We start from the raw sequence: 25,942 nt of genomic DNA, 5'->3' as shown, positions 1-25,942 counted from the left end.
GTGGTAGATCTTAAATGCCGTGGCGACCTCCCACCACCTGGCAACACCAGTCTCGTGACGCCTAACGTCTCGTTCGCCTTGTATCACAGCATCAACGTTGCAAAAACTGAGGGCTCCTTTGCTCCTAACTTCAGTCAGGTTAGTTTTAGTGGTCACTATTCATATCTCTGGAGAGTACTAGTTATCTCTGTTTAGAGAGATTACTATGGCCAAAGTGAACTTCGAGATTACAACGATACATACGACGATAGAAGTGCAATTTGAGATAACGATATTCTCAATAATGGCACAGCTTTTTTAAAATAATGTTAGTGCGATACATATTTCGGCTATTCTCGTATACCAGTACGAGGAGGATGCAGGGAAGAGTAATTCCGAAACACGTTGGATGGGTATTTTTCATCGAATATTTAGCTTTAACTAAATGGATCAATTAGACATGGTCACGTGACCCACCCCCCTCATGGTAACCACGTTTATTTCTTTTAGATATTTTTAACGTGTGTGTGGGTGAGCGCGGCATGGCTGGTTCTGTTTCAGTGAGAGAGAGTGCGAAAATTGTAGTGAGGACCAGCCGCTGGTTGAGGGTACACGTTCCTGCACCGAGACTGCCGAAAGCCCCATTTTAATCCGGTGGGGCAAGCAACGTTGGGTAGGCTGGTAACCAACCCACCTCAGACACGTGTTCGATAGGCACACGGCGTCCCCTAGATATCCGAGTATCCTAGATTGTGCGAATAGGGGACCAATTGGCGGCTACCTTCCCGATACAGGCGATGCTGCCGGCGGTACGGCTTCGAATTTCACTTTGAGCAAAATGTGGGTGTTGTTTTTGCTTTCTTCTCATTAGATTGTTTCGGTTTTTTGTGCAAGGGCTCGCAACGCAAAAAGTCGCGACGAAGCAAGCAATCACCAATTCGGCAACCCCCTCCCGTGGTTGATGCCAGTAGTTTACTGCTAGTGGGGCTCGAGCCCTTCCGTTTACGCTAGTGGCAACTCACACAATCGGTAGCGGCCAGTGGTTGTCGGCGTTCCCCGAGTTGAGACACCGCGCCAATTACGATCCCGGGCCTCCCGCAACGCCCCGTAACCTCCTTCAGCCGCGATAGGCAAACATCGCCCCGCGCCGTGACGTCAGCGCGACGATTGCTGTGGCCCTCTCGTCAAACGCCAACGACACCACACCTCGACAACTAAGGGTTTTCCCCGGCCTTTAGCGGTTACCCATAGCTTTAACAATTACCTCATTCGTACCATTCACCTATGGCCACCACCCACTTCCCCCACCACCACTAATTGCCTCGGCGACGCCGCCGTGAGCCAATTCTCGGTCAATCAACCCATACGTAGTTTACTAAAAAAACCTGCCTTCGAAGCTTGCCTGTGTGCAGTACAAGAATTTCGCAAGCCTCGACACCGCACCACCACTCCTGCCAGGAAATTTTCCTTCCCCCAACCACCCCCCTCTCGAAAGTTTTGCCTCCCCCCTTTTTAGCTTGTCCGCCCCCGACTGTCGTTCAACGCTAGAAACCTCCACCAATGCCCAAAGCACACTACGTGACCGAGGGGCAGCCGTTGCTGCAGACGGCGCTTTACCAGCAGAAGTTGAAGCTGGGGATCTACACCACCCCCATCAAGTCTGTCGGCGTCCAGCTGAACGCCCTGGACACGGCGGCGCTCTTGGCGGCGCTGGCCGACTTGACGGTGCGCCCCGCCTACGAGCGCACCGTGGCGCAAGAAGCCCACCACGCAGCGACGCTGGCCCGGGCCCCCGCCGTTCGTGACCCCCGCGCCGACGAACAACTGCGTACCGGTACCATCAAGACCACCGGCACCGGGATCCCGTCGTTCAACCACAGCGGCATCTACACCCGCGCCGCTAAGCAGCTGACGGGGACGATGACGCTGCGGATTTACCCGGAGCACAACCAGCAGCGCGGGGGCATTGCCACCTCGCAATTGGCTCGCCGCGCCGCCGACGCTCTGGGCGACGCCGCCGTGCTCGACATCACCAAGATTAACGAGGTCGCCGGCCTCAATTCGCTGAAGCTGTTGAACTCGCGGTTTAACCCCGACTTGGACTACCGGTCGGGGCTTGCCGCCCACCAGCCGGCCCAATTCCTCAACAACAAGGAGGAGTCGTTGGCGGCTAAAGGCGCCGCCGCGTCGCTTAAGGAAGGCTACACCCACAGCGTCGCCCAACAAAAGCGCGCCAACACGTTTTCGGCTCAGGACGCCATCAACCCTAACTTATTGGCCGCGGCCAACCGCCAGGCTGCCGAGCGGCTTAAGCTGATCTCGCTGCTGGGGTCGCCTCAAGACTTCCGCAACCAGGCGCAATTGTACGCCAACGCGCTCGCGTTGGCGCAAAAGCGGTCCCATGAACGGTTGGAAAAGCACGCCCGCGGTGACATTGACTTGGGTTTGGGCGCCACCATCACCGAGGCTGAACTCAATGCCATGGCCCAGCGGATCGTGGGCCCGGTGTTGCAAGACATCGACGCCAAGGCGGCGTCGCAACGTAAGCACGCCGAGACGTTGCGGGCGGAGCGTGAGCACTTGACCCACCAACACAAGCTTGCCAAGGAAGAGGAAAAGGCGAAAAAGGCTAAGGAAAAGGCCGAGTTGGAAGCGGCCCACAAGAAGCGCCTTGCCAACCACGCGTTGATGAAGCAAGAAGCAGAAAAGGCCCACCAAGAGCTGCTCACTAAACTCGACGGGGAAATTGAAGCCGCCACCCGCGACTTGCGCGCTACCGAACAGAAGCACGCCGAAAACAAGGAAGCCTTGGACAAGAAGAAGGTCGACGTCGGCAAGGAGCTCGACGAAAAGGAAGCGGCTAAGCGTGCCGAGCGCGAGCAAGAGTTGAAGGATTTGCAAGCGGAAAAGGACGAAGAAATCAAGCCCCTCCACGCCGAATTGGAAGAACACAACGCCAAGCTCACCCAGGTCACCGACGCCCACAAGGAAGTGGAAAACGACCACAACCAAGCTCGCGACACCAACGCCGAATTGTTGGAACAAATCAAGGCATTGGAACAACGTCTCGTCGAGCAACAAGACGAAGTGGTCAAGTACACTGAGGACTTGGCGACGGCCAAGCGCGAACGGGCCGAGACGACCGAAGACATCGAGGTGTTGGAGAAGCGGTTGGATGACCAATTGGCGTCGGCCAGAACCGAGGCCCACGAGCTCGACGACGAGATCGACGACCTCAAGCGTCAACAAAAGTCCCAGGAACAGGCGAAGCAGGCTAACCGCCAGAAGGTCCAGGCTCACGTTGACGAACGGGTGAGAGATGAGCGCAAGATCCACGAAACCCTCCCGGAGCACTTGCGGGGCGAGCCCGACGAAGCCAAGTGGAAGGACACGTCGTCGTTGTTCACGGTTGAAGAACCCGAACCAGTGAAGGAAGAACCGGTGAAGGCGGCAGCCACCGAAGCGAAGTCGGCGGTCACCACTGACGCTAAGGATGCTACTACCGAAGCTAAGAATGCCGCCACTGAAGCCAAGGACAGCGCCACCTCTGCGGCGAAGGATGCTACCGCCGCCACGGAAAAGAAAGCGACTACCACCACCCCGTTATCGCCGTCCAAGCAAAAGGTTAAGTCGTTGATCCCCGACGACATCGAAATCAAGCCGGCTAAACCCGCGGCTAAGACCGAAGCGAAGGCTGAAGCCAAGACCGAAGCTAAGCCCAAGACGGAGGCGAAGCCCGCGGCGAAGGCCACCCCGACCACCCCGAAGAAGGACACCGCCGCGAAGTCCCTGGATAAAGATCAGCGTGAACAAAACCGGCAAAACTTGAAGTCTCTGTTCAACAGTACTAGCGGCACTAAGGAAAAGAAGAGCCGCAATCCGTTTGCCGGCTTCTTCTCCAGTCCCAGTGGGCAGAAGCCGTCGTCCCCGACGAAGCCCGCGGCGAAGACGACCGCCACTAAGACTACGACTGCGAAGCCCGCGACGACGACTAAAGCCTCTGAGCCCAAGAAGACGGAGACCAAGACCGCTGCCGCTACTGCCACTGCTGACAAGGCCAAGGCTGCCACTGCTGACAAGGCCAAGGCTGACACTACCGCCAAGACTGAGGCTAAGGCTGCTGAGCCCAAGAAGGAAGTGAAGGTTGACACCACTGCTAAGCCCACGGAAACCAAGGCCGACGCTAAGAAGGAAGCCACGGTGGCTGACACCAAGGTCGACTCCAAGACCGATGAGGTCACCGACAAGGTTGCTGACAAGGTCGACTCGAAGGTTGACTCTTCGTCCAAGCCCCTTGATGCCATCGCCGCTGACACTAAGACTGACACCACCAAGGCGGCTGACACTGCCAACGCTGACGCCACTGCTGCTGACAAGTCGGCGAAGCCCGTTGATGCTGTCGACTCCAAGGTTGACAACAAACCCGCAGACGCCTCTGCTGACGCGAAGCCGTTCACGGCTAAGCCTCTCGACGCCATCGACTCCAAGCCCCCTGCCCCCAAGGTGAGCGACGCTAAGGTTGCCGACGACAAGCCCCTCGACGCGTCGCACCTTAAATCGAAGCCCATCGACGCCCTCGACGAAGATTTTCCTCTCTATACTACCCCCGCGGACTCCAACGCGGGGAAGACTGGTGTCGCCGGCGCCAAAGACGTTGACGCCTCGACCAGCGCCGACGCCGCTAAGCCCTCGACGACCTCTTCGGACGAGGCGAAAAAACCTCTTCAACGTGAACCGTCTGACCTCTCCGATGAGTTCAGCTTGTCCACCCCAAAGATTGAGGAACAAGGTGTTTTCAGGGAAGAAATTTAGTTAGTTATTTTTTTTTAATTACTTAATGGATAATTGTTTGATGGAAATCGAATTGAAGTAGAAGTGAAAATTTATAAGGGAATATTTACCGATGTGTTTACTAAAACTTACTCTGACTTGAATTTTTGAAGGGATATCTAAACGTTCTGCAATCTAATGTAGAAGTGTGACGAAACACGTAAATTCAGTTGAGTGATACCAACTACTTGCGATGTGATATCGTCATACCCAAAGCCTCCACGAAATTGAGTATAAGCTTTGAAACACTAGAGGACGTCTGGAGCTCCCACGGCCTCTCTATATATCATCCATAATACGAATACAAAAAAGATCTCTTTGGCGGGGAATCGAACCCCGATCTCCCGCGTGACAAGCGGAAATACTAACCGTTATACTACCAAAGATTTCTTACTACTTTGACATTTGTGGTTTTTCAAGTTTTCACATGTCATTAAACTCAATCTATATTGTCATTTTTTTAATTATTTTCCAATCCATTAGCACCTTTCGAGCCTTTAAACAACGGTTGAAATAATAACTAAATCCTGACGCCATTGCTACGGGTTGTACCCACTTGAGTTCAAAATTCGACTAAGTCTGATCGAGTTCAAAAACCTTGCTTCTCTGTATTTATGGAGATAAGACTACTACATGAGACTCTAAATGGCCAGAATTAGCTCTAGGGTTGAATGAACCCGCCGGTAGGGAGCTGTTCATGGTCAGGAGTTACCGGGACAAACAAAAATATGTATTCAAGCGGGAGTTAGTATCCACTAATCAAGTATATGAGTTTACGACCTTCATGATTGGGGGAGCGTGCGGCTATGTACTGATTAGGTGGGAGCCAAGTGATGTTTCATGGCTTAATGCAACGGTCGAATAAGACCGATGGCGGCAATGCGTCAACATGCCAACAATACCCACTCGGTAGACAGTGGGCCCACTAGTCCGAGAAATGCAAGTATAGCTCTAGCCATCAGTCGCTTAATGACAACGTTGCACTAAACTCACCATAGTAGAACTCACCATCTCAACTGGCACTACAATTGACAAAAAATCGACAAACGGGCAAGGTAAAGACTAATCACCACCGATATTCTGATTCTCATTCGCTTTTGGTGTAGTTTCAACAAAGCCGCTTTTTAAGTGAGTGGTTTGGGCCACCTATAGTGTGTCCTCAATTTACTTCCCTCGGTGATGACGTCACTGGCGGGTGGATGGGTGAGGCAGGACGACTGGCTTCTGCCACTCCAGTCACGCTGAACTACACACAGATCTACTCGAAACAAATCTAGACTACTGAAAAATAGGCCACCGTGAATCTAACTGCCAACCTAATATGGCGTAGCGCTGGCCCCTGATCTGCTCGCTCAAGTAATGTGTGAGATTAGTGGGCCACAGTTACCAACCCGCTAAAACGTCCAGATACACCTTCAGTTTTATGTTAATGCTATCCCACATATTGTTATTGAGAAGAATTGGGGTTGTTTTGGGGGGTGTTGCTCAACTTGTTGAGGGTTTAGGGCTGGTGCCACTACCACGACAGCGTCGATACGACCGACCCTGATATGCTCCTTCCCTCTTAGAGGAAGGGCAAAATACCTGAACAGACAGCGTTTGACGACATTTCTATTGGCGACGGTGGGGTCCCTTGAGTGTTTTCATTGTTTTTGTCGAAGCGCGTGGCGCGTAGCCAAATCCGCCCAGTAGCAATGGCTCGTCCATTAGCCCCACAATAGACAGTGCAAAGACCTCCTGGTATGGTGAATCAGTAAAGTATTGTTGGGTTGGTGTGGCATACGATACACACGACGAGGTGTCACCTCCTCCCCTCACTGGTTCCAAGGTCGACGCTGAAATGCGTGCCTCACCGCTAGCCGACGTGAGCGGGGAGGGCGGTGTCCCTCGAGCGCCGCCACCGACGCGTCGAGGGTTCGCATCGACCTCAATGACCACAGGGATACGCAGCGACCGACCAGAGTAGCAATGAGGGGGGTAAACGGCCTTATGAGTGGTCCGTAAACGAACAACCCTCGTGAGCCAAGGGGCTACCACAAAGACCACTACCAAAAGTTAGCTTGTCGAGCTTTGTCAACTATTTTACCTCTTTTAGGTGCTCCGTCGTCTAAGTTTCTTTTTCTTAGATCGCGCGGTAGATTCATTGTACACCCATCGTCAATCCTCGATCGACGGCTAACTTAAATAATTGTGCGCAGCCCGATTTACATCCACATCGTACCCCAACAGCAGCGGCAATATTCGAGTTTCCATGATGATCGAGCCTCACCAAAACCACAACTGGAATAAGGTGGGGGGAGTTTCCAACGACTCACCGCGTTATGGTGCCCAGGAAGGCACCTCTTTCCCCAGCGACAACGTGAATCCCCAGTCGCTCATGCTTGACCCAAATCAAGCTGGTGGTCACTTGTATGAAGCTACTGGGATTGGAACGGAAGGCAACGACCAAACACGTGCCAACACAGGTGACGAGAATGGATATCACTACTCGATGAATCTGGCGGGCTTCATGTTCGAAGAGAACACCTTACTTCACCCTGCTGACAACAACGTCGGTGGACGGACTATGGTTGCCGGTTCGACTTTTGTCGCCAGTAATGTTGGCATTAATGGCTTAATGGACGTCGCTACCGACTATGATTCCAATAATGACGATTCCACTGTGACGGTCGGCGAATATCCCGATGTGGCGGACAACGACTCCACCAGCGCCGACACGGACTCCGAAGGTGAAGAGTCTACTCTAAATGCCACCAACGGCAACGAACGCACTGCCCGGTTAAGCGTACAAACTGCTCAATACCCCATCACTGACTCCGACGCCGAACGAATGGAAGAAGAGGCAATGCAACTTCTTTATGATAATGCCACTTTCCCCGAATGGAACTGCCTTAATCACCCCAATTTTTACAACATTACCCAGTTGAACCTGGAATTCAAGAAGGGGGTGGAGTGCCTTTCAAATATCATGTCGCTTCACAAGTTTGCCCACACAAACCTCCAAGCGAAATTCGTTAGTAAAGCCATTTTTAATTTCACCATGGATGTGGCTATGGACAAACTTTGCCTTTGGACAAACAACTCCGGTAAGGGCATTGCCTTCAAGAATGTCATAGACGGCTTTGAAAAAATGGATCAACTTGTGGAGTTAGTGTGGAATTGTTGTCTTCACCCAATTGCAATGGCGACCAAGAAGTGTCGTCGGCGCTCGAGTCAGCTGGTGGTTTCCCGCCCACTCTTGATGGAAGCGTTAGCCCAATTAGGGGTCACCCAAACCCCTACCTATTTCGTGATAGCGCTAGTGCATGAATGGACGCCAGAGATGGGACTTTGCGGCGCCATATTTGAATTCTTGAAGGACAAACAACCACCCTGGTACGGGACACTTCCTCTGAACCATCTGTTGCAAAATATCGTTGAGATGTGGCAAACTGTGAGCACCTTCAAGGAAGTCCTTTACGAACGAGACCCTCGTCATTTCATTCCGAAAGATAATGACTTCAACGAGCTCGGCCACTTGCCACGCCCAGGTGGACCCGGATTCGAGAAACTGTTGTATCACGCTGAGTATTTTCAGTATGTCATGCAATACGTCGAACTTATGGCGGCATTGACCGCACAATTTGTCAATGATCAAGGCCATTTGACGAGAGGAGCGTTAAAGCAAGTTCGGAAAAAGATTGAGGAGACACTCTGGGACAATCCTCGTTGGAACGGGCAAATGGTCACTTTGAAAGAGTGTAACTCGTCAGCGTCGTTGGTGGAATGGTGCTTGGACAACATGTTGTCTGCGTATGATATCGCAGGAATACTCTACGTCATTGCCAACATGACATTGGACCCCGAGCAAGTGGATACGCCGCAGTTACTTTGGAAGATTCAAGCACACTTGCCATATTTGGCATACCACTATCCGTTCCTCTTGGAGGCCTTACAGTCGGGCCCGTGGAGTCAGGTGTCCCCAAAGATCGCCTTTATAATCGACCAGTTGAGAAGAAACTGGCGGGCGCATTACCGACGCATGGAAGTAACTGTGGAGGGGTTCGACGTGCTTAGGGAGAAATTCCGGAAGCTCAGACTGTCGCCGAATAGCTTTCGACGGAGCGTACAATCTGGCCCACCTTGGCGTGCCTAGTGCCGGCGCCCGCCCTTTATTGACGTGGCCGTACCCACGAAGCGAATGAGTATAACTAGTGATGTAATTTGTTTTTAGGAAAGCAACAACGAAAGAATCTTCATGTAGCCGATAGAGCATTCCACTGGATTGCCAATCGGAAGTTGAACTTGTTCTCTGACAGCACGGCACGGGGGGCTGGTTAGTGTTTGACATGGACCTCCTTCAAAAAGGGCTGGCGCACAAATAGGGTGACAAGCCGTTAAAAAGTGGACGATTGTCTTCGAGGGATCGAATATTGTTTATCCTGACCAGTGCAATTGGAGGGCACGAACCCTAATCCAGACTGTAGCAATCTTCGTTGACTATTTTAGGAACGGCCCCAGTGCATCACCCTTTTAGAAACAGGTTTCATGACAGCGTGAGCATCTGCGATACTCGTGGTGAACCGGTTTCGTATAAGCATAATGGATAGACCAGGCAGACGGACCTTTTAGTTAGCAAACAAAAATTGAAACAGTATCAGCACTTCCCTTGTGGAAAAATTATCGGGATGTTTGATGCAGTCTCAGAAAATTGCCCAATTCGGACTCTCTAGTGGTAATAGACTCTGACGCACGTGTCTCCTTGGTGCGAGTCACTTGTCATTCTGGATAGCGGAAGCTTTAGTCAGCAGCGGTGGCTAATCTTCTGACTCGACCATGACTATACGGCAATGCCACACTGTCTCTTGACTGCTTCAACTGTACTTTTATTCATTCTCACGTTCTTCATCATGCCGGCGTTGTGAGCCCTCCGCTGCGAAATCTTTCACCATCATTGTAGCCCGTATGGGTCCGTCAGCTTCGTGGAGGTCAGCTTCGTGGAGAAGCCTCAGCCAAGTTTGCACAAATCACCAAGAGTTCACCGTTGGGAGCGGCAAACACCACCCACCGCTTCGCCAATTTATTACTAACCCTTGCGGATGAGGGCATTTTCATCCAATGAATCAGAACGTCTTGTTCAAGGATCGTGTTTGTTCCCTATAAACCGGTGTTGCCGGATTGATGTGCTACTATCAACGCAGCTCCCTTTGACTCTTCGTTCAGGCCGCTAGTAGTTGACAGAGACTACTTTTCGACGCATCGGTGGAAGTACCGTGTGTGTGGGCTATAGTCAGCTGTGGTGCCGTCAGCTATGGTGCCCATGATGATATCCTTCCGCTCGACTCATGTGTGCAATGAAGTGGCTTCTGGCTGGCCTCTGGCGTTGCTGTGTACCTCAATTTTCTCGAGCTTGTCGGAAATGGAGATTTTTTAACAATAACCGCTGAAGACCGCCCGGGCGGTGTGCCTCTACACTTCATTTCATCTTCTAGATATCGGATGAACGATTCCGCGCCAATCTAATCGTTGCCGGCGATTGAACACTAGCGTCATCAAATTTTGAAACAATTTATTGGGACGTTGAAGCATTTCAACGCCAGAACTTCTGAAATCGCGACAACTGCTGTTGTCGCGGACTGCTTGTTAAGCGTCACTTGGGTCTGAAACCAGGCCTGGCATTATCAATCAAGGCCACGCCGAAACCAGCGCTGTTTGCTGTTGAACCTGCCACTGCCATCATTACTGCCAAGGTTGCAACCCCAGAAACCAAGTTGACACTTCCTAAGGCGGAGGATGAATTGCCACCTCCCGAATTGGAACATGAACTACCACCTCCCGAATTGGAACATGAACTACCTCCTTCCAAATTGGAACATGAACCACCTCCTTCCAAATTGGAAGACGAATTACCTGCTTCCAATGCGCAGAACTTTGCACCTACCGCTACTGGTAAAGCTAGTCCTACAGTTGCCATCCAAACTGCTAAGGCTTTTCCTTTGACCCCGCCACCACCTCCTCCCAATTCAGGTCAAAGTTCTGGAGGTAAAGGCTCGAGTGGTAAACGCCACCGTACCTCAAATGGGGTCTTATCATTGGTGGTACGGGTGTGGTGCTCTTCCTTACTAGCGACTTAGCCCGCCACATCTTCAATTGCTACGAACGGTGTGCGATTGTCGCTGTAACTGTGGCCCGCAACTTTAAGCTCTACAAGGATTGTCTTGGTGCCGAATACCCTAATGAGGAAGCTTACCGGGAAGCGTTGTCCAAAACTCACAAGAAAGCTGCTGAAATCACTTATAAGGCCATTGAACGGAACGGTGGGATCTATATAAAATTGGGTCAACATATCAGTGCCCTTACTTACCTGTTGTCTCCCGAATGGTGTGAAACGATGATTCCTTTGCAAGACCGGTGCCCGAGATCGCTGATGGAAGAAATCGAAAACATGTTCAAACATGACATGGGAGTGCTGATCAACGATAAGTCCAGTGAGTTTGATCCTAACCCCGTGGGGGTGGCGTTGTTGGCCCAAGTGCATGTAGCTCGTTTCTGTCTGAGTGGGGAGATGGTAGCGGTTAAAGTGCAACACCCTCTGCTTTCGGAGTTTATGCCGTTGAATGTATACGTCACCAATAGTTTGTTCAGAGCTATGGAACGGTTCTTCCCTGAATACCCGCTTTTGTGGTTGGGCGACGAAATGCAACAGCTGATTCACAATGAGCTCGACTTCACCAATGAAGCTCTGAATGCTGAAAACACCGCGGGAGACTTTAAGTCTCGTGCTCGGAACACTGCCCTCAAGATTGTTCTGGCTGGAAAGCGGATCTTGGTGATGGAATACGTTGCGGGTGCTCGTCTTGATGACTACGCTTACCTCCAACGACACAATATCGATCCGGTTCAGGTATCGCTGTGTTTGCTGCACATCGTCAACACGATGATTTTCGTCCCTGGCATTGGTCTTCACTGCGATCCTCACGGGGTCAACTTATCGATCAGACACGTGCCTGTGAAGGAAATCACCAAGGGCTTCAACTTCTAAATTGTGTCTTACGATCACGGGCTTTGCCGGACGCTGCCGCTCGTAATGAAGCAGGAATACTCGCACTTCTGGCTCGCTGTGCTTGATAACGATATCCCCGCTATGCGCTATTGGGCTGAGGAGTTTGCCGGCATCACTGAAGACATCAAGTTCCAGATCTTTGCTGCTGCCATCACTGGAAGAGCTCCCGAAATTGCCCTCAACTTCGACATGTCGAAACTGCGCCTGAAAGACGAGATCTCCCACATCCAGCCACGAAGAAGGCGTCTTAGAAGGGTTGATGGAGTTTTGAGCACAATGCCTAGACTTTTGCTTTTAATCTTGAAGACTAACGATTTGACTCGTTATTTGGACGAAGGGTTACGCAATCCTTTGGGGCCTGTGCGGACGTTCTCTATTTTGGAGAAGTACTATGCCAAGATCGTATATGACGAGGCTATGGACGGGCTCCGGTACCAGTACAGTCTGTGGCTGGTGGTGGGTAACTTGAAGCGGTTAAGCACGTGGTGGGCTTACCAGACACGGTGCTCGCTGTTGTACATTTACGACCTTCTCTTCTGGGTGAAGAATGCGTTCAAAGGAACCCACTAGACTATTTATATCTTGTTGTATAGTTAATTATAAACATGTGATACGAAACTTACAATTGATTCATGTTGGAGAATGATTCACGAAATATGCTAATTCATATGTATTCAATTGCTTCGCCGAACTACGGTTCATCTCTAGTTATTTGTGAGTTGCAGTCTCGAGGTTCTGATGATTTGGCCCAACATGTATATGAGCAGATCGCCCTTTCTTGTACGCCTGTTGCTTTAGAGAAGAAGGTCCCGTTGCAGCATTCGAAACCGAAGTTTGAGGGAGTTGTTTTGATTGTCGTCATACATAGAAAGCCAATTGTTTCAAGTGCACCATAGAGGAACCTTGCCATGACCTGCGGTGAGGAAGTGGTTTTTGAAGGAAGGGTTCGGCTGATGCTGGGGTTCATTGACTGGTCCTCGGGAGGGCCTGATCTGAAAGTTCTTTGGGGCGTCGCCACCAAAAAAAGCACAAACACATTCGTAATGCTTCGCCACAAGGGCATTCAAAAGTTGTGGCTGAATCATGAGACTAATGGTGGTGCATCGGTGGTGCATGGAAGTGGAGGATTGAAAACTCATCCGGGTAATATTGCAAAACCAATGAATTTTGGCACCCATCCCCAAAACCCTCACAACTAGTATACTGTCTTGAAAATTTTTCAGCCATTATCAAGGCCAATCTCTGAATTCTTACACAACTGGCGCTCACGATAAGTGTATTTTTACGACTTACTTACGCTTTCCATTGATCGTCATCGTGTAGCTGCTCGATGCCTTCTCAACCGTGTATCACCAGATGGTAATCTATGATATACGTAAAATGATGTTTAACAGAAGTGAATGAGCCCCGTGCTTTGTGTTAACAAGGTAGAGTCCCAATCCGTCTTCATAGGGTCGAAGCTTGCACAGCTGATAAGTTACATCTTTCAATTAGATGCCTCACTCGTGAGAACCCCAACACCTCAACAGGTGCACAGTGAAGTCGCCGGAGTATGTTTGACGTCGCCACTACCTGCCGCCTTGCAGTAAATGGCCACCCGTCAGATTTAATAGCTCGGCCCCAGGTTCGCGTTCTGTTATGGTGTGTAATCAGCTGGCTGTCGCTGTATACATTCATGTAGACTATGCTGTGGTAGAGGCACAAGGGCTCAAACAAAGTGTCCTAGCGTATCAGACGACCACTTTCTTGCACGGAGTGAGCCATACTTTTGTGGTACTTGACACGAGCAGTTCTCCCACTTGATATACCGGTTGTAGTGGTAGTATTCTTTAAATATCATCAAAACTCCCCGCAGAACGAAGCGTGACAGTTGATGTTGGATGCCGGATATTGCGCCCCCCAGACAGACGTCGCGTGCCATGAGGAAACGAGGGGGAAGCGCTGCGGCTGCCGTTTCGATGGATCCCGGACTATATGCAGACCTCCCCTCTCTCTCGACTTGCGCTCATGTTTAACAATAACCCAACCTTTTTTATCTTTTATCCCTTGCCATTACACCGTCTCTAATCAGGGTATACCTCACCGCTGGCAAACTCCGGAGAAGAACTGATTGGTAAGCGATACTGAGACAGCTACTATGGCAGCCCGCAGAAATCGACAAGGAAGACCTCGACAAAGAAGACTTCGACAAGGAGCTCAACGAGGAAGAGTTCCACAAGAAAGAGCTCGACAAGAGAGAGCTCAACAAGAAAGGGCTCGACAAGAGAGAGCTCGACAAGAAAGAGCTCGACAAGGAGCTCAACAAGAAAGAGCTCAACAAGAAAGAGCTCGACAAATAAGAGCTCGACAAGAAAGAGCTGAACAAAGAATAGCTCGACAAAGAGCAGGCGAGGAACACATCACGAATAATGCCACGTTGACACTCCCACTGTGCGAGATGCTCGAAAATATCGACTACTCCGAGGGAGACATCCCGCGTCTTTGCCAACATTACGATGACTTTGTGAATCTCATTACCATGTTCGACCAGCTTCTTGCGCAAAATAAAGTGTCCATGGGCTATGTTCAAAGAAGACGCATTGTTTGGGCTCTCATGGTCGCAGTTGCTCAACGACTTGGGTACGGCGAAGACACCGATATGTACCAAATAATGACAAATTGTCTGACTGTGGAGCAAGCTCATGGTTTCTTCTGGAACCAATTGCTCGATCCTTATGCCATGATAGCCAAGGTCTACTGGTTGCGCCGCCAGAATGAATTCAAATTCGACAATTACCACCACATTGTCAACATTCCTTCCAGCTTTTCTGCAGTGGCGTTATTTAGTGATTGGGATGCAACGAAAGAATTCTGTAAGCTAGAGCTTGACCTGTTGAAGGAAGCCCACGTTCCATGGTATTGTTTGAACCCCCGCACTTCGATTGAAAATCTTGACAACTGGCGGGCGGTCCCTCAGCAAGGCGCCGGAGATTTTGTCGAAAATCCCTGTCCGTATGTTGCACGCACACCTTATGAAGAAAAACGTCTCGCTGACGTCATTTCTAAACTCAACTTACCATGGCGTGTCGATGATCTTGCTGCTACCTCGACCCCGCTTGAATGCAGTGAATACTATGACAGGGCTATCGATTACAAGGAGACACTTCGGCGTGTGGTCAAAGTCTTCTTGAGGTTGAAGGACCTGTTAAATGAAGTTGAGACCTGTACCATCGGGCGAGCAATCGAAGAAACGCTGCACGTCTGGTTTCGCGCTGATTGGCCCGAAAGCAACGCAGCCAGGGAATTGTTCGAGTGTCAAACTTGGGCCGACTATGACAAATGGTTTATGATCTTCATGATGCCTCTGCTTGCAATTATGGGTAAGATCTATGTCGTTTCGAACCAATGGCATACAGTCGATTCATGTTTGGAAGCTCAAGCCAAAGTGCCGTTCTTGGCAAACCACTGCTGCCTCTTGTGGGATATCTCTCGGATGTTCCCATGGGAGGAAGCGTCCACCGAGGGCACTATTATCGTCGCGAATTGGAGGGACCAACTGGAAAACTGGTGGAAGCCCCGCACCCCAGAAAATCTGCCGTTGCTGCTGATGGACGTTGATCAACTTTGGGGAGTGAAGCTTGGACAAGATCCTGGGCCGATTCGCGAGCTCCAGCCCCCTTACAACCGCATCACTCACTTGCCTTAACCCAATCAATGGACGCGATGACGAACGACGAGCCATGAAATATTTAGCGAGATAAGCGAAACTCTCATGAATGGAATAGTGTACTGACTTTTCCCTGTAGGCCGAAGCATAAGCACTACGACTAATTGAACAGTCGACACTGGACGTGACAAAGTCGTCGAGAAGGGTACCACGCAAGCCAATTGAACACGGATGACAGTAATGGTGGTCGACACCATCAGACTTACATCGGTCAGGCAGGTTCGCCGTAGCCTGCCGCTGGCGCAGTCTCACGTGTACGAGTTAATGACCAAATCATACCCCCACAATCATCGACTACGTCTATCAATTTCCCTTCCATGGTATTATGATTTCATCATAGTTCTTGGTGACGATAGAAACACATCTCGGCCAATCTTATCACCACCACCGCCATCGATCAACCGGACTTAACTCTGCATGCCACTCGGAATGTTGAAAGTTATGCGATATTGACCTAAATGATAGAAACGTTAAGATCCTCACTCGAAACCAAGTAGGCCAAGTCCCATCCAACGTGAAGTGATGTAGTGAGCTTTGGCTACTCCCATCAGTGACGACTGATTGAGCCAAAAACTTTAGCGCTTAGCACTTCTGTTTATCGAAATGAACGTGGCGGAAGTCGCCAAACTGCTGATTGCCATATTGCTTTGGTTGTCCTTGCGACGGTGCTCAAGAACGTTTTTATAAATCCAGGTCCGTTCATGTTATGCAAGTTTCATGTTATGCAACATCGTGAAGATACGTATGAAATGACAACAGCATTGGAATCTGCCCATGATAGGTGTTTCTTAAACACAACCACGCTGATACAAAGCGTTAATGAACAAGGTCTCAGCAACTTCATCGAATGGATTGACAACCCCAACAACATCATTCATGGATACGAGTCACGAAGTTAGGTTAATCAAATTTGAACTGGGTGTTAGGGTCCGTGAGGGTCAGACTTGAGGGTAAACCTGGCCTGAAATTAATTGTAATAACTTGCTTCCTCGGTCGAGGGCTTCGAACCGCGTGGTATTCGTATGTGGTAAATATTGGTGGCTTCATAAAAAGGCCCAGCCGTCTCATATATCCGCTGAAGGTTTATGAGTAACGGCATAAGCTAGGATGGCTGACGCGATTCCTAGTCTATTATGGCTAAAACACTCGACATTAGAAAACGGACTGCGAACTTTTTCCGCAAAACCTGCATTTGTGCCGGAACCTAACCCTGCTGATGCGCGGAAATCGACGGGGTGACTTTATGCACTGGCTTCCGCGCGACATTGGTGGTTGCCACAGAGACCTATCACCAAAGTACAAACCGCCAACGCCCCTTCCCCCGCTGCTCTGTACTCCCAGGCAGTGAAAGTTAATGGTACGTATGACAATGGCTGATTGCCAGTTTACATTGAGATAAATATTAACGTCAGGTTTCATCTACGTGTCCGGCCAAGTACACCACACCCCCTCGGGCGACACCCTCGCCGACGCTCTGACTGCTGAAAAGGCTGAGCAATGTATCCTTAACGTCAAGAACGTGTTGGAGGCCGCTAATCTGGACTTAGCTCACGTGGTCAAGTGCACATGCTTCTTGACCGACATGAGTCAGTTCCCCGAGTTCAACGAGGTGTATGCCAAATACTTCGATGCCACTAAGCCCGCAAGACTGTGTGTTGCTGTTAAGCAATTGCCTTTGGGTTGCACAGTAGAAGTTGAGGCCATTGCCATTGAGAAGCTGTGAATCATTATTTTGAATATTACGCTCCACTATACAAACAATTGAGCCGACCCCGATCACACATCGAATATACGAAAAATATGCCTAATGAAGTTGGGAATGGGTTGGTTGGCCTTGGCCAACCGGTCCAGTATGTCGGTAAATGGATCAAAGAAAACAAAAAATGAATTAAAAAACTAAACTTCGAATCTGGCCGAATATAGGTTCAAGAAAGCGGACTATTAGTATCTCTCACTGTAGAATTGTAGGCTACGTCAATGCTGGCCGGTTGAAAATAGCCGAAGTTTGTAATTTCAAGAAATGAAGGTTTCATGTCTTTAGGGATGACCTGCCAGTCAACCTCAAAATCAAAGACTACTCAACCTTTGAAGTAATTGAATCTATCGAATATAATATGGAATAATATTTGGTAGTGGCTATCGCATATATTACGTCAATTCATGCAGATCACTTAAAAAGCCACACGAATTTAAAGGAGAACTCGTATAGTCTTGGTAGGGAAGATATTTAGTGCTATCATTCACAAATTTACACACTGACAAAGTTTAGGATTTATCTTTCCCTACATTTTCAATCCGATCAAGATTGTGTATAAATGCAAGATATACAGAAAATTATGATGGTCCACGCCAAATGTTTTCAAGAATTCGCTAACAAATGGCCCGCGATGGGAGCAGTGACTGCTAAGCGTGGCCATTCCTATCAATCCTTCTCAATAGACAACTCCAATAAGCTCATGAATCCTTTTTCAATACATTTTGCTACTAAATGGCGCCTTGATTACCAACGATGATGGCACCTCTTTGACGTCCGCGATGCCTGTACCCCGGGTTTATCTGAGTCATCGGAGTCGCGCATACAACTCCGAAGAGTACCACACCTTCGCCCGCCGTTTACTAGGTTGCAGTCATGACGTCCGAGTCCCGCTTGGAGCCGATAGCGGAAAGCATCCCTATGGTGCCCATGGAACGGCTGACGAGCACCAACACCCATTTGACTCAAAGACGGCAGCTGGTGGCAACAGTGGCCACCCAGGCTTCGAGGTGGTCATCGCAGTCGCAGCTCCGCCAACTCGATGAGGAGGCCAAGGCGGAACTTCCTCATACCATCTTCACCAAGCCGGAGAAGTACGTGATTGTGGCGCTAGCGGGGATCGGTGGGTTTTGGTCGACGATCTCGCTGCCGATCTATCTCCCCGTGTTACCTGTACTCGAGCAGCAGTTCAACGTCAGTGAGGAGAAAATGAACATCTCGGTGGTGGTGTACCTGATATTCCAAGGGCTTGCTCCGGCAATTTTCTCCACTCTCTCCGACCAGTGGGGCCGGCGGGTCATCATTTTAGTCTGTCTAGGCATCTATGTTTTGGCCAACATTGGGTTAGCGTTGAACCACACCTACGGTGGCCTCATCGGGCTCCGCTGTCTCCAGGCATTCGGCGTGGCTCTGACGGTGACGGTGGGCAGCGGCATTGCCAGCGACATCACTCTAAAGGCCGACAGGGCGCTGTTCATCGGCTTGTGCACGGGGCTTTCGCTTCTTGGCCAAGCGTTTGGGGCATTGATTGGTGGGATGATCTCCCTGGCCCTTGGCTGGCGGGCGATTTTCTGGTTCCTTGCCATCGCTCTGGGGGTGACGTTGGTGGTGATCTACTTGATGCTTCCTGAGACCACCCGGTCGATCGTTGGCAACGGCAGCGTGCTACCGAGGAAAATGTCGCTTGTCGCCACTGCTCCCATCTTAGCCCTCCCCACCTTCAAAGCAAGGCTCATGCCTCGAGGACAAACAAACTCGTCGGTGGTGGAGTCTAGGGCATTCACGGTGTTCGCTCCCTTCAAGATTCTTGCTCACGTCCCCGTGGTGTTGGCGTTAACGCCAATGACGGTGTGCTACGTGTTGTGGTTGATGATGTTGACGACGTTGCTGACATCATTGTCAAAATCCTACGGCTATTCGACGTCGCTGATTGCGCTTTGCTATATCCCCAGTGGAATCGGGGGGCTTGTAGGGACAGTGCTGATTGGGAAGATTCTCGACTGGACCTATAAAACTCGGTATCTGGCGTATTTAGCGTCTAAAGACCGCCAGACGAAGAAGGATCCCAAGTTCAACATCTTCAAGGCTCGTCTTGTGGTATCGTTGTTACCCACAGTGCTTTGCAGTGCCGGATCCCTCATATTTGGTTTCTCCATTCAGTACCAGACACATGTGCTGGCTGTATTGATAGCATCGTGCATGATTGCGATGGGAGCGATGATCTACCTAACCATTTCCACCACTGTCTTAGTTGATTTGTATCCCACTCAGCTGCTGGGATCATCGCTGTGTGTCAATTTGACGCGGTGCTGGGCGGCTGCGGTGTTCATCGCCGTGTTGACCCAGATGGTAGATGCCATGACCGTGGCCGGGTGCTATGGGTTTATGGCAGGTTTATGTGCGATGCTGGGGTTGTGTGCTGGCTACTTGTATTGGAAATCCGAAGATTGGATATGAGGAACTCATTAAAAAATTAGCATGAAATTTGTATATAAGTCTTACCTGATTGTGGGTGATAAATTTGCATCATATTTGACATATGTTTAAGTAGAATACTAGAAACCTAATCAAGAAAAGCTACAAATATTAAAAACAACAACGACACAACTTCATTGACAAGGCAAAGAAAGGCAAAAACATTGCGCAAACCCGGAATCGAACCGGGGGCCCAACGATGGCAACGTTGGATTTTACCACTAAACCATTTGCGCGCGGATAGAAATCTGTTCGGAATGGTTTATACTGTCTGGCCGTCGCATAGGCCGTTTTTGGATTTGCACTAGTCACGTGATATAGCATCTTAAATTGGAAGGGAAAATTAAATGCGCGGCGCGCGTCGCACCCACGTGAATCATCAGAGTAAGGCCATATTAATAGGTCGACAACCTTCTCCGCCACCAGCACGTACCCGTCTTCTCTCCTTTCACCAAATAAAGTAAATATAATTCACGCAATGGCTTCTTCACATTCCTAGACTTTTAGTTGCATCTTAAACCGGCGCGCTAACCCAATTGTCATTGAGGTTATGCGAGGTAAATTAGGTATGCCATACGCCCCTCTCCATATTCGCGACTACGGCGCTAATTATCATCAGAATACTAGCCGTTGACGATAAGCATCATCTAACAAGAGCTCAATCACTTGATGATCCTACGGTTGCCTCCCTGTATTCATCGCCGATACCGGCCACCACTTTGCGCTCACCCCACACGAGAAAATTTACCACCTGCATATAGGCTTATCGCAGGTGACTCTGTCCCGACTCGTCCACTAACAAACACTGAAAAATTGTTCAGCTCCCACACACGCTCTATGGTTGCCCAAATTCTCGACGGTAAGGCGGTGGCGCAACAGATCCGCTCGGATCTCCACCTCGAGATCGACCAGTTCAAAGCTAAGCACGCTGACTTCGCCCCGAAGCTCGCGATCGTCCAGGTGGGCGCCCGTCCCGACCTGACCACCTACGTGAAAATGAAGTTGAAGGCGGCTGAAGAAGCCGGCATCAACTGCGACATCATCAATCTCCCCGAAGACACCACCGAATTCAACGTGTTGCTGTTGGTGGCTAAGCTTAACGCCGACATCGCCGTTGACGGTATCTTGGTGCAACTCCCCCTCCCCAGCCACATTGACGAAAAGAAGGTGACGCTGGCGGTGCTCACCGACAAGGACGTCGATGGGTTCGGCCCCGAAAACATCGGTGAGCTTGCCAAGAAGGGCGGCGAACCGCAATTTTTGCCGTGCACGCCCAAGGGGATCATGGAGTTATTGGACAACGCTGGCTGTAACGTCGCCGGCAAAAACGCCGTGGTGTTGGGCCGGTCCGACATTGTCGGCAAGCCGGTGGCGCAGTTGTTGACGAGAGCCAACGCCACCGTCACCACCGTCCACTCGCAAACGCCGTTGGACATGTTGCAGCTGTACGTGTCGATTGCCGACATCGTCATTGCTGCCATTGGCAAGCCTCACTTTGTCCAAGGCGACTGGATCAAGCCCGGAGCTGTGGTGATTGACGTCGGGACCAACTTCATCCCCGACGCTCTGAAGAAGCTGGGCCAACGGATGGTCGGTGACGTCGACTTCGACCTGGCGAAGGAAAAGGCGCTGTTCATCACCCCTGTCCCCGGTGGGGTGGGGCCGATGACGGTGGCGTGTTTGATGGAAAACGTGGTGTTGGCGGCCAAACGCCACTACGCGCAAAACAACGTCACCCCGAAGTTCACCAACCCGCTCAAGTTGAACTTGCAGACGCCGGTGCCGCTGGACTTTGAGATTCTGCGGGCCCAGGAGCCGAAGAAGATCGACGCCGTCGCCAAGGAGGCGGGGGTTTTGGACCTGGAACTCGAGTTGTTTGGCCTGTACAAGGGTAAGGTGTCGCTCAAGCTTTTGGACCGGTTAAAGCACAAGCGCAATGGTAAGTACGTGCTCGTCACTGGGATCACCCCCACCCCCTTGGGTGAAGGGAAACTGACCACTACCGTGGGGTTGGCGCAAGCGTTGGGGGCCCACCTCAACAAAAACGTGTTTGCCAACGTTCGTCAACCGCTGATGGGTCCCACTTTCGGGATCAAGGGTGGTGCTGCCGGTGGTGGTTACTCGCAAGTTATTCCCATGGACGAGTTTAACATGCACGTCACTGGTGACATCCACGCCATCACCATGGCCAACAACTTGTTGGCTGCTGCTATCGACACCCGGATGTTCCACGAGTCCACGTCGAAGCTGATTTCTGGTTTCTACAAGCGTTTGGTCCCGGCGAAGAAGGGGGTGAGAACGTTCACTCCCTCGATGCTCAGAAGACTCAAGAAGTTGGGTATTGACAAGACCAACCCCGACGACTTGACTGAGGAGGAAGTGGAACGGTTCGCCAAGTTGGACATCGATCCCGACACCATCACCTGGCGCCGGGTGGTCGACTGCAACGACCGGTTCCTCAGAGGCATCACCATCGGTGAAGCCCCCACCGAAAGAGGGTTCACCCGCAACACCGGGTTCGACATCACCGTGGCCCTGGAGTGCATGGCGATTCTTGCCCTTGCCAACTCGTTGGAGGACATGCGTGAACGTTTAGGGGCGATGGTGGTGGCGCTGTCGAAGCTGGGCGAGCCCATCACTGCCGAGGATATCGGCTGTGCCGGCGCGTTGACTGCGTTGTTGAAGGACGCCATCAAGCCTAACATCATGCAAACGCTCGAAGGCACCCCCGTGTTCGTGCACGCCGGTCCTTTCGCCAACATTTCCATCGGGGCTTCATCGATCTTGGCCGACAAGATGGCACTCAAGCTTGTGGGGACTCTGGCCGACGTGCTGGAGGAAGAACAGCGGGAACAAGAAGGTTACGTTGTCACTGAGGCCGGTTTCGATTTTACCATGGGCGGGGAACGGTTCATCAACATCAAGTGCCGATCGCTGGGACTTGAGCCCGATGTCATTGTCATTGTTGCCACGGTGCGGGCGCTTAAGGTCCACGGCGGTGGTCCCGAAGTCAAGGCCGGGGCGCCGTTGGCACCCGAATACACGCAGGAAAACGTTGATCTTTTGCGGGCGGGGTGTTCCAACTTGGCTAAGCACATTGCTAACGCGAAGGCCTACGGGTTGCCGGTGGTGGTGGCCATCAATAAGATGTCGAGCGACACCGACCGCGAACACGATGTCATCCGCGAAGAGGCGCTCAAAGCGGGCGCTGACGATGCCATTGTGTCCAACCACTGGGAACAAGGTGGTGCTGGTGCTGTGGATTTGGCTCAAGGTGTGATCAAGGCGGCTAACTCACCTGAACGTAACTTCCGCTTCCTCTACGCCACCGAGGGATCGCTGGTGGAAGACAAAATTGCCACCATTGCCAAAGAAATGTACGGTGCCGGCGAAGTTGAGTTTTTGCCCGAAGCGCAAAAGAAGATCGATTTGTACACTCGCCAAGGGTTCCTGAACTTGCCCATTTGTATCGCCAAGACTCAGTACTCATTGTCTCACGACGCCGCGCTCAAGGGTGTGCCCACTGGGTTCAAGTTCCCCATTCGTGACGTTAGAGCTCTGATCGGCGCCGGTTACTTGTATGCGTTAGCGGCAGAAATTCAAACCATTCCTGGTTTGCCCACTCACTGTGGCTTCATGAACGTCGAAGTCAATGAAGACGGCGAGATCGATGGGCTCTTTTAAATAAATATCACGTACGATACGTATAAATCACAGAACGTTTGACGTTGCATGTCATTGTGACCGATTTTAGGGGTGTCATAGGTTCAAAGTTGTGAGTTTACGAGCGCTGGTGTCGTGAGACATCATAACGAGGCTGAGTCTTGCGGTGTTCTTTTTAAAAAAAAGGAGGAGCTTAAGACGTGGGTTTAGATGATTCAAACTTTGTATTGGCCTAGTCAATTCCTTTTCGTGTATGATCTTTGACTACCAGGCCTGTAAGGATACAAACTGTTGGGGAATCGCTTTTACCGTACCCCACGTGACTAGTGTGTTGAGGACACTATCACATACGGTTGAAAGGGATATCAGGAGCCCGGTGAGGGATATTCTGCATATAGACATTTCGGCTGTACTACACTAGGGAGTAGTCAGCATACTATTCTATTCACCTTTTATTATTGTCAATTTGATTCAACCCCTATTAACTAAGCTCAGCTTAACTTATCTCGTAAGAGAAACCCTTCCGATATTACCCTGATATCATTATGTCCAGAGATACTTCCAGGACTAGCCAGTTCAACCATCTACTGGACAGCAGAGCTGGGTCTCCGTCATTACCCCCCGCGGAGACGGTTTCCCAAGACAAACTATATTGCGGGATCTTTAAGCTCGTTGGCGAGTCAGTGATTCTTCAATTGAAATTTTGCTATCGCGTATTCTACCACACACCACGCTCAAGAAGATGTTGAAATTCCGGGAGGCAAACCATCTATTCGCGTTAATGACTTAACCCCCTTTTCGCCTCTGATCCCTATAATGTTGGAGTGACCTTTGGTTTATTTATGCTAAAATTTTATGGTCCGAGTGCGACTAGTAGTAGCGGGTGCCAACTGTAGACTCCAGTGATATTAGACTTCATACCTGAACGAGATTACGCAACATTAAATCGAGAGCTTAAATTTGGACAGTATAAAAACGACAAAAATGATTCCGCCCGGGCTCGATCCGGGGACCTCATCCGTGTTAAGGATGCGCCATAACCAACTAGACTACGGAACCTGTTGATGAATATTGTTGTATAATATCCGAAGCTCACTAATACAACACTTGTATTCTTTTCTAATCAAATCAGTCATATTTATACACCAACCTGCGGCTTCCCACTTTGCCACCATGGAAGCCTCAGGTACCTTCTTCTGCATCTGTCACATGTGTATCGAGCCTTCACATGTGACTCCGTCTGGCTTCTTCGAACCTTCCAGACCCTTCGACCAGCTTCGGAGTCATTCCTCAATAACTCCGATCTGGAAGCTAGCATTTTACACGACAAATATTTATGGTCTTTCCGTTGTTGAGTTAACCGTTCACAGTTTATACCATAATTTGTGGTTATAAGCATCAATACCCACTAAAAATAAAATCATATGTCCGGCAGCCATCAACGTGACCTCCTCCCGAGGTTGTATACATAGTTAGCGCGCCCAAATCTTCAGAAACAGCTTGCATGTTTTTGTTATTCAGGTGGAACATATCTTGGATGGCCTTCACGTAGTTGGTATTTTCATTCAAGATGTGCCTGAAGAGTTCGACCCATTCGGGCGCTCCTTGACCAGAACTCATTGCAGGTAACAACTGCGCAATTGAATTACTTGACATTGTCTTTTTGCCTTTGAGCAGTGGTTGTACACCTGAATGGTGCCGACGCCGTCTGAAACCACAGTATAACCGGCTATCACGCTTCCGCAAGGGAGAAAACGTGGTTCAAATACTCTTGGTAGTATCGTGGTATTATGTATCAAAAGCCCTTCTGTTGTCTACAGCCCAACCTTTTTCTCGCCCTATCAATCGAAGGAAGGCAAAGTCCTGGCCGGGACCAGGGGTGACTTCCGCGAGTCGCGGATATCAAATTCTTGGATAGATACTAATGCAACTTATTGAAAATATGAAAAAAAGGCAGGTCGAGCATAAGTCGGAGTCGAGGGAAAATTACCTACGACTGTACGCGCGATGATTTTGTGGTAGTGTGATTATGAAACACTAAACATAAATAATTGACTTTCGGTCGCGAACCGAGAAGTAATTGAGTTTGCAAATTGAAACAAAATAACCTGAGAACAGAACTTCCTTGGAACTAAACAACAGCCTCATATAAAATTTTAAACCTAATATAACCGCCAAAAAATCTACATAACAAACCAGTATTTTCCAACTAATATATCATCTGGCCGGTACCCTCGGAATTCGATTTCCGGCCATCACGTGACTTACTTCCGGTTTACTTTAGACCATTATGGAGAGTGCTGAGTTATAACCACTACACTATACCAGATTGATGTGGAATGAAGCAAAACAACTGATGATGCAAAAAGGAACAGCCACACCACCTAAAAAGTATCTACTGATTAAGCCAACAACAAATGCAACAACGGTAGTGGGCATGTCTGGGAAGGTGCGGGCGGGGGGCTGGTTCCCAGGGGAGTCGGCTGGTATGAGG

At 50.1% G+C, this 25,942-nt stretch overlaps 7 protein-coding genes across 7 annotated transcripts; all 7 read left to right on the top strand. All coding sequences in view use genetic code 12, as the record gives it.

Annotated features, from left to right (window-relative positions):
• Positions 1 to 1,539: 1,539 nt before the first annotated feature.
• DIURU_004663 (uncharacterized protein) lies at positions 1,540 to 4,791 on the top strand (the record flags this gene model as incomplete). The annotated part of the gene is made up of 1 exon (XM_034157561.1): positions 1,540 to 4,791. One exon carries the CDS (start codon positions 1,540 to 1,542, stop codon positions 4,789 to 4,791), a length of 3,252 nt encoding a protein of 1,083 aa, XP_034010500.1.
• Positions 4,792 to 7,060: 2,269 nt separating this feature from the next.
• On the top strand, positions 7,061 to 10,922 carry DIURU_004662 (uncharacterized protein; the record flags this gene model as incomplete). The annotated part of the gene is made up of 2 exons (XM_034157560.1): positions 7,061 to 8,759; positions 10,459 to 10,922. 2 exons carry the CDS (start codon positions 7,061 to 7,063, stop codon positions 10,920 to 10,922), a joined length of 2,163 nt encoding a protein of 720 aa, XP_034010499.1.
• Positions 10,923 to 11,215: 293 nt separating this feature from the next.
• Positions 11,216 to 11,830, top strand: DIURU_004661 (uncharacterized protein; the record flags this gene model as incomplete). Its single annotated transcript, XM_034157559.1, has 1 exon — positions 11,216 to 11,830. One exon carries the CDS (start codon positions 11,216 to 11,218, stop codon positions 11,828 to 11,830), a length of 615 nt encoding a protein of 204 aa, XP_034010498.1.
• Positions 11,831 to 11,875: 45 nt separating this feature from the next.
• Positions 11,876 to 12,421, top strand: DIURU_004660 (uncharacterized protein; the record flags this gene model as incomplete). The annotated part of the gene is made up of 1 exon (XM_034157558.1): positions 11,876 to 12,421. One exon carries the CDS (start codon positions 11,876 to 11,878, stop codon positions 12,419 to 12,421), a length of 546 nt encoding a protein of 181 aa, XP_034010497.1.
• Positions 12,422 to 13,988: 1,567 nt separating this feature from the next.
• Positions 13,989 to 15,536, top strand: DIURU_004659 (uncharacterized protein; the record flags this gene model as incomplete). Its single annotated transcript, XM_034157556.1, has 1 exon — positions 13,989 to 15,536. The coding sequence occupies one exon, from the start codon at positions 13,989 to 13,991 to the stop codon at positions 15,534 to 15,536; it is 1,548 nt and encodes a 515-aa protein (XP_034010496.1).
• A 2,650-nt stretch (positions 15,537 to 18,186) lies between these two features.
• On the top strand, positions 18,187 to 19,767 carry DIURU_004658 (uncharacterized protein; the record flags this gene model as incomplete). The annotated part of the gene is made up of 1 exon (XM_034157555.1): positions 18,187 to 19,767. The coding sequence occupies one exon, from the start codon at positions 18,187 to 18,189 to the stop codon at positions 19,765 to 19,767; it is 1,581 nt and encodes a 526-aa protein (XP_034010495.1).
• An 855-nt stretch (positions 19,768 to 20,622) lies between these two features.
• MIS11 (trifunctional formate-tetrahydrofolate ligase/methenyltetrahydrofolate cyclohydrolase/methylenetetrahydrofolate dehydrogenase) lies at positions 20,623 to 23,469 on the top strand (the record flags this gene model as incomplete). Its single annotated transcript, XM_034157554.1, has 1 exon — positions 20,623 to 23,469. One exon carries the CDS (start codon positions 20,623 to 20,625, stop codon positions 23,467 to 23,469), a length of 2,847 nt encoding a protein of 948 aa, XP_034010494.1.
• Between the last annotated feature and the right edge of the window lie 2,473 nt (positions 23,470 to 25,942).

This window comes from Diutina rugosa (genome assembly GCF_008704595.1).
Source record: "Diutina rugosa strain CBS 613 chromosome Unknown scaffold41_size130375, whole genome shotgun sequence".
Taxonomy (NCBI): domain Eukaryota; kingdom Fungi; phylum Ascomycota; class Pichiomycetes; order Serinales; family Debaryomycetaceae; genus Diutina; species Diutina rugosa.
This window is presented reverse-complemented; position numbering and strand designations above follow the sequence as displayed.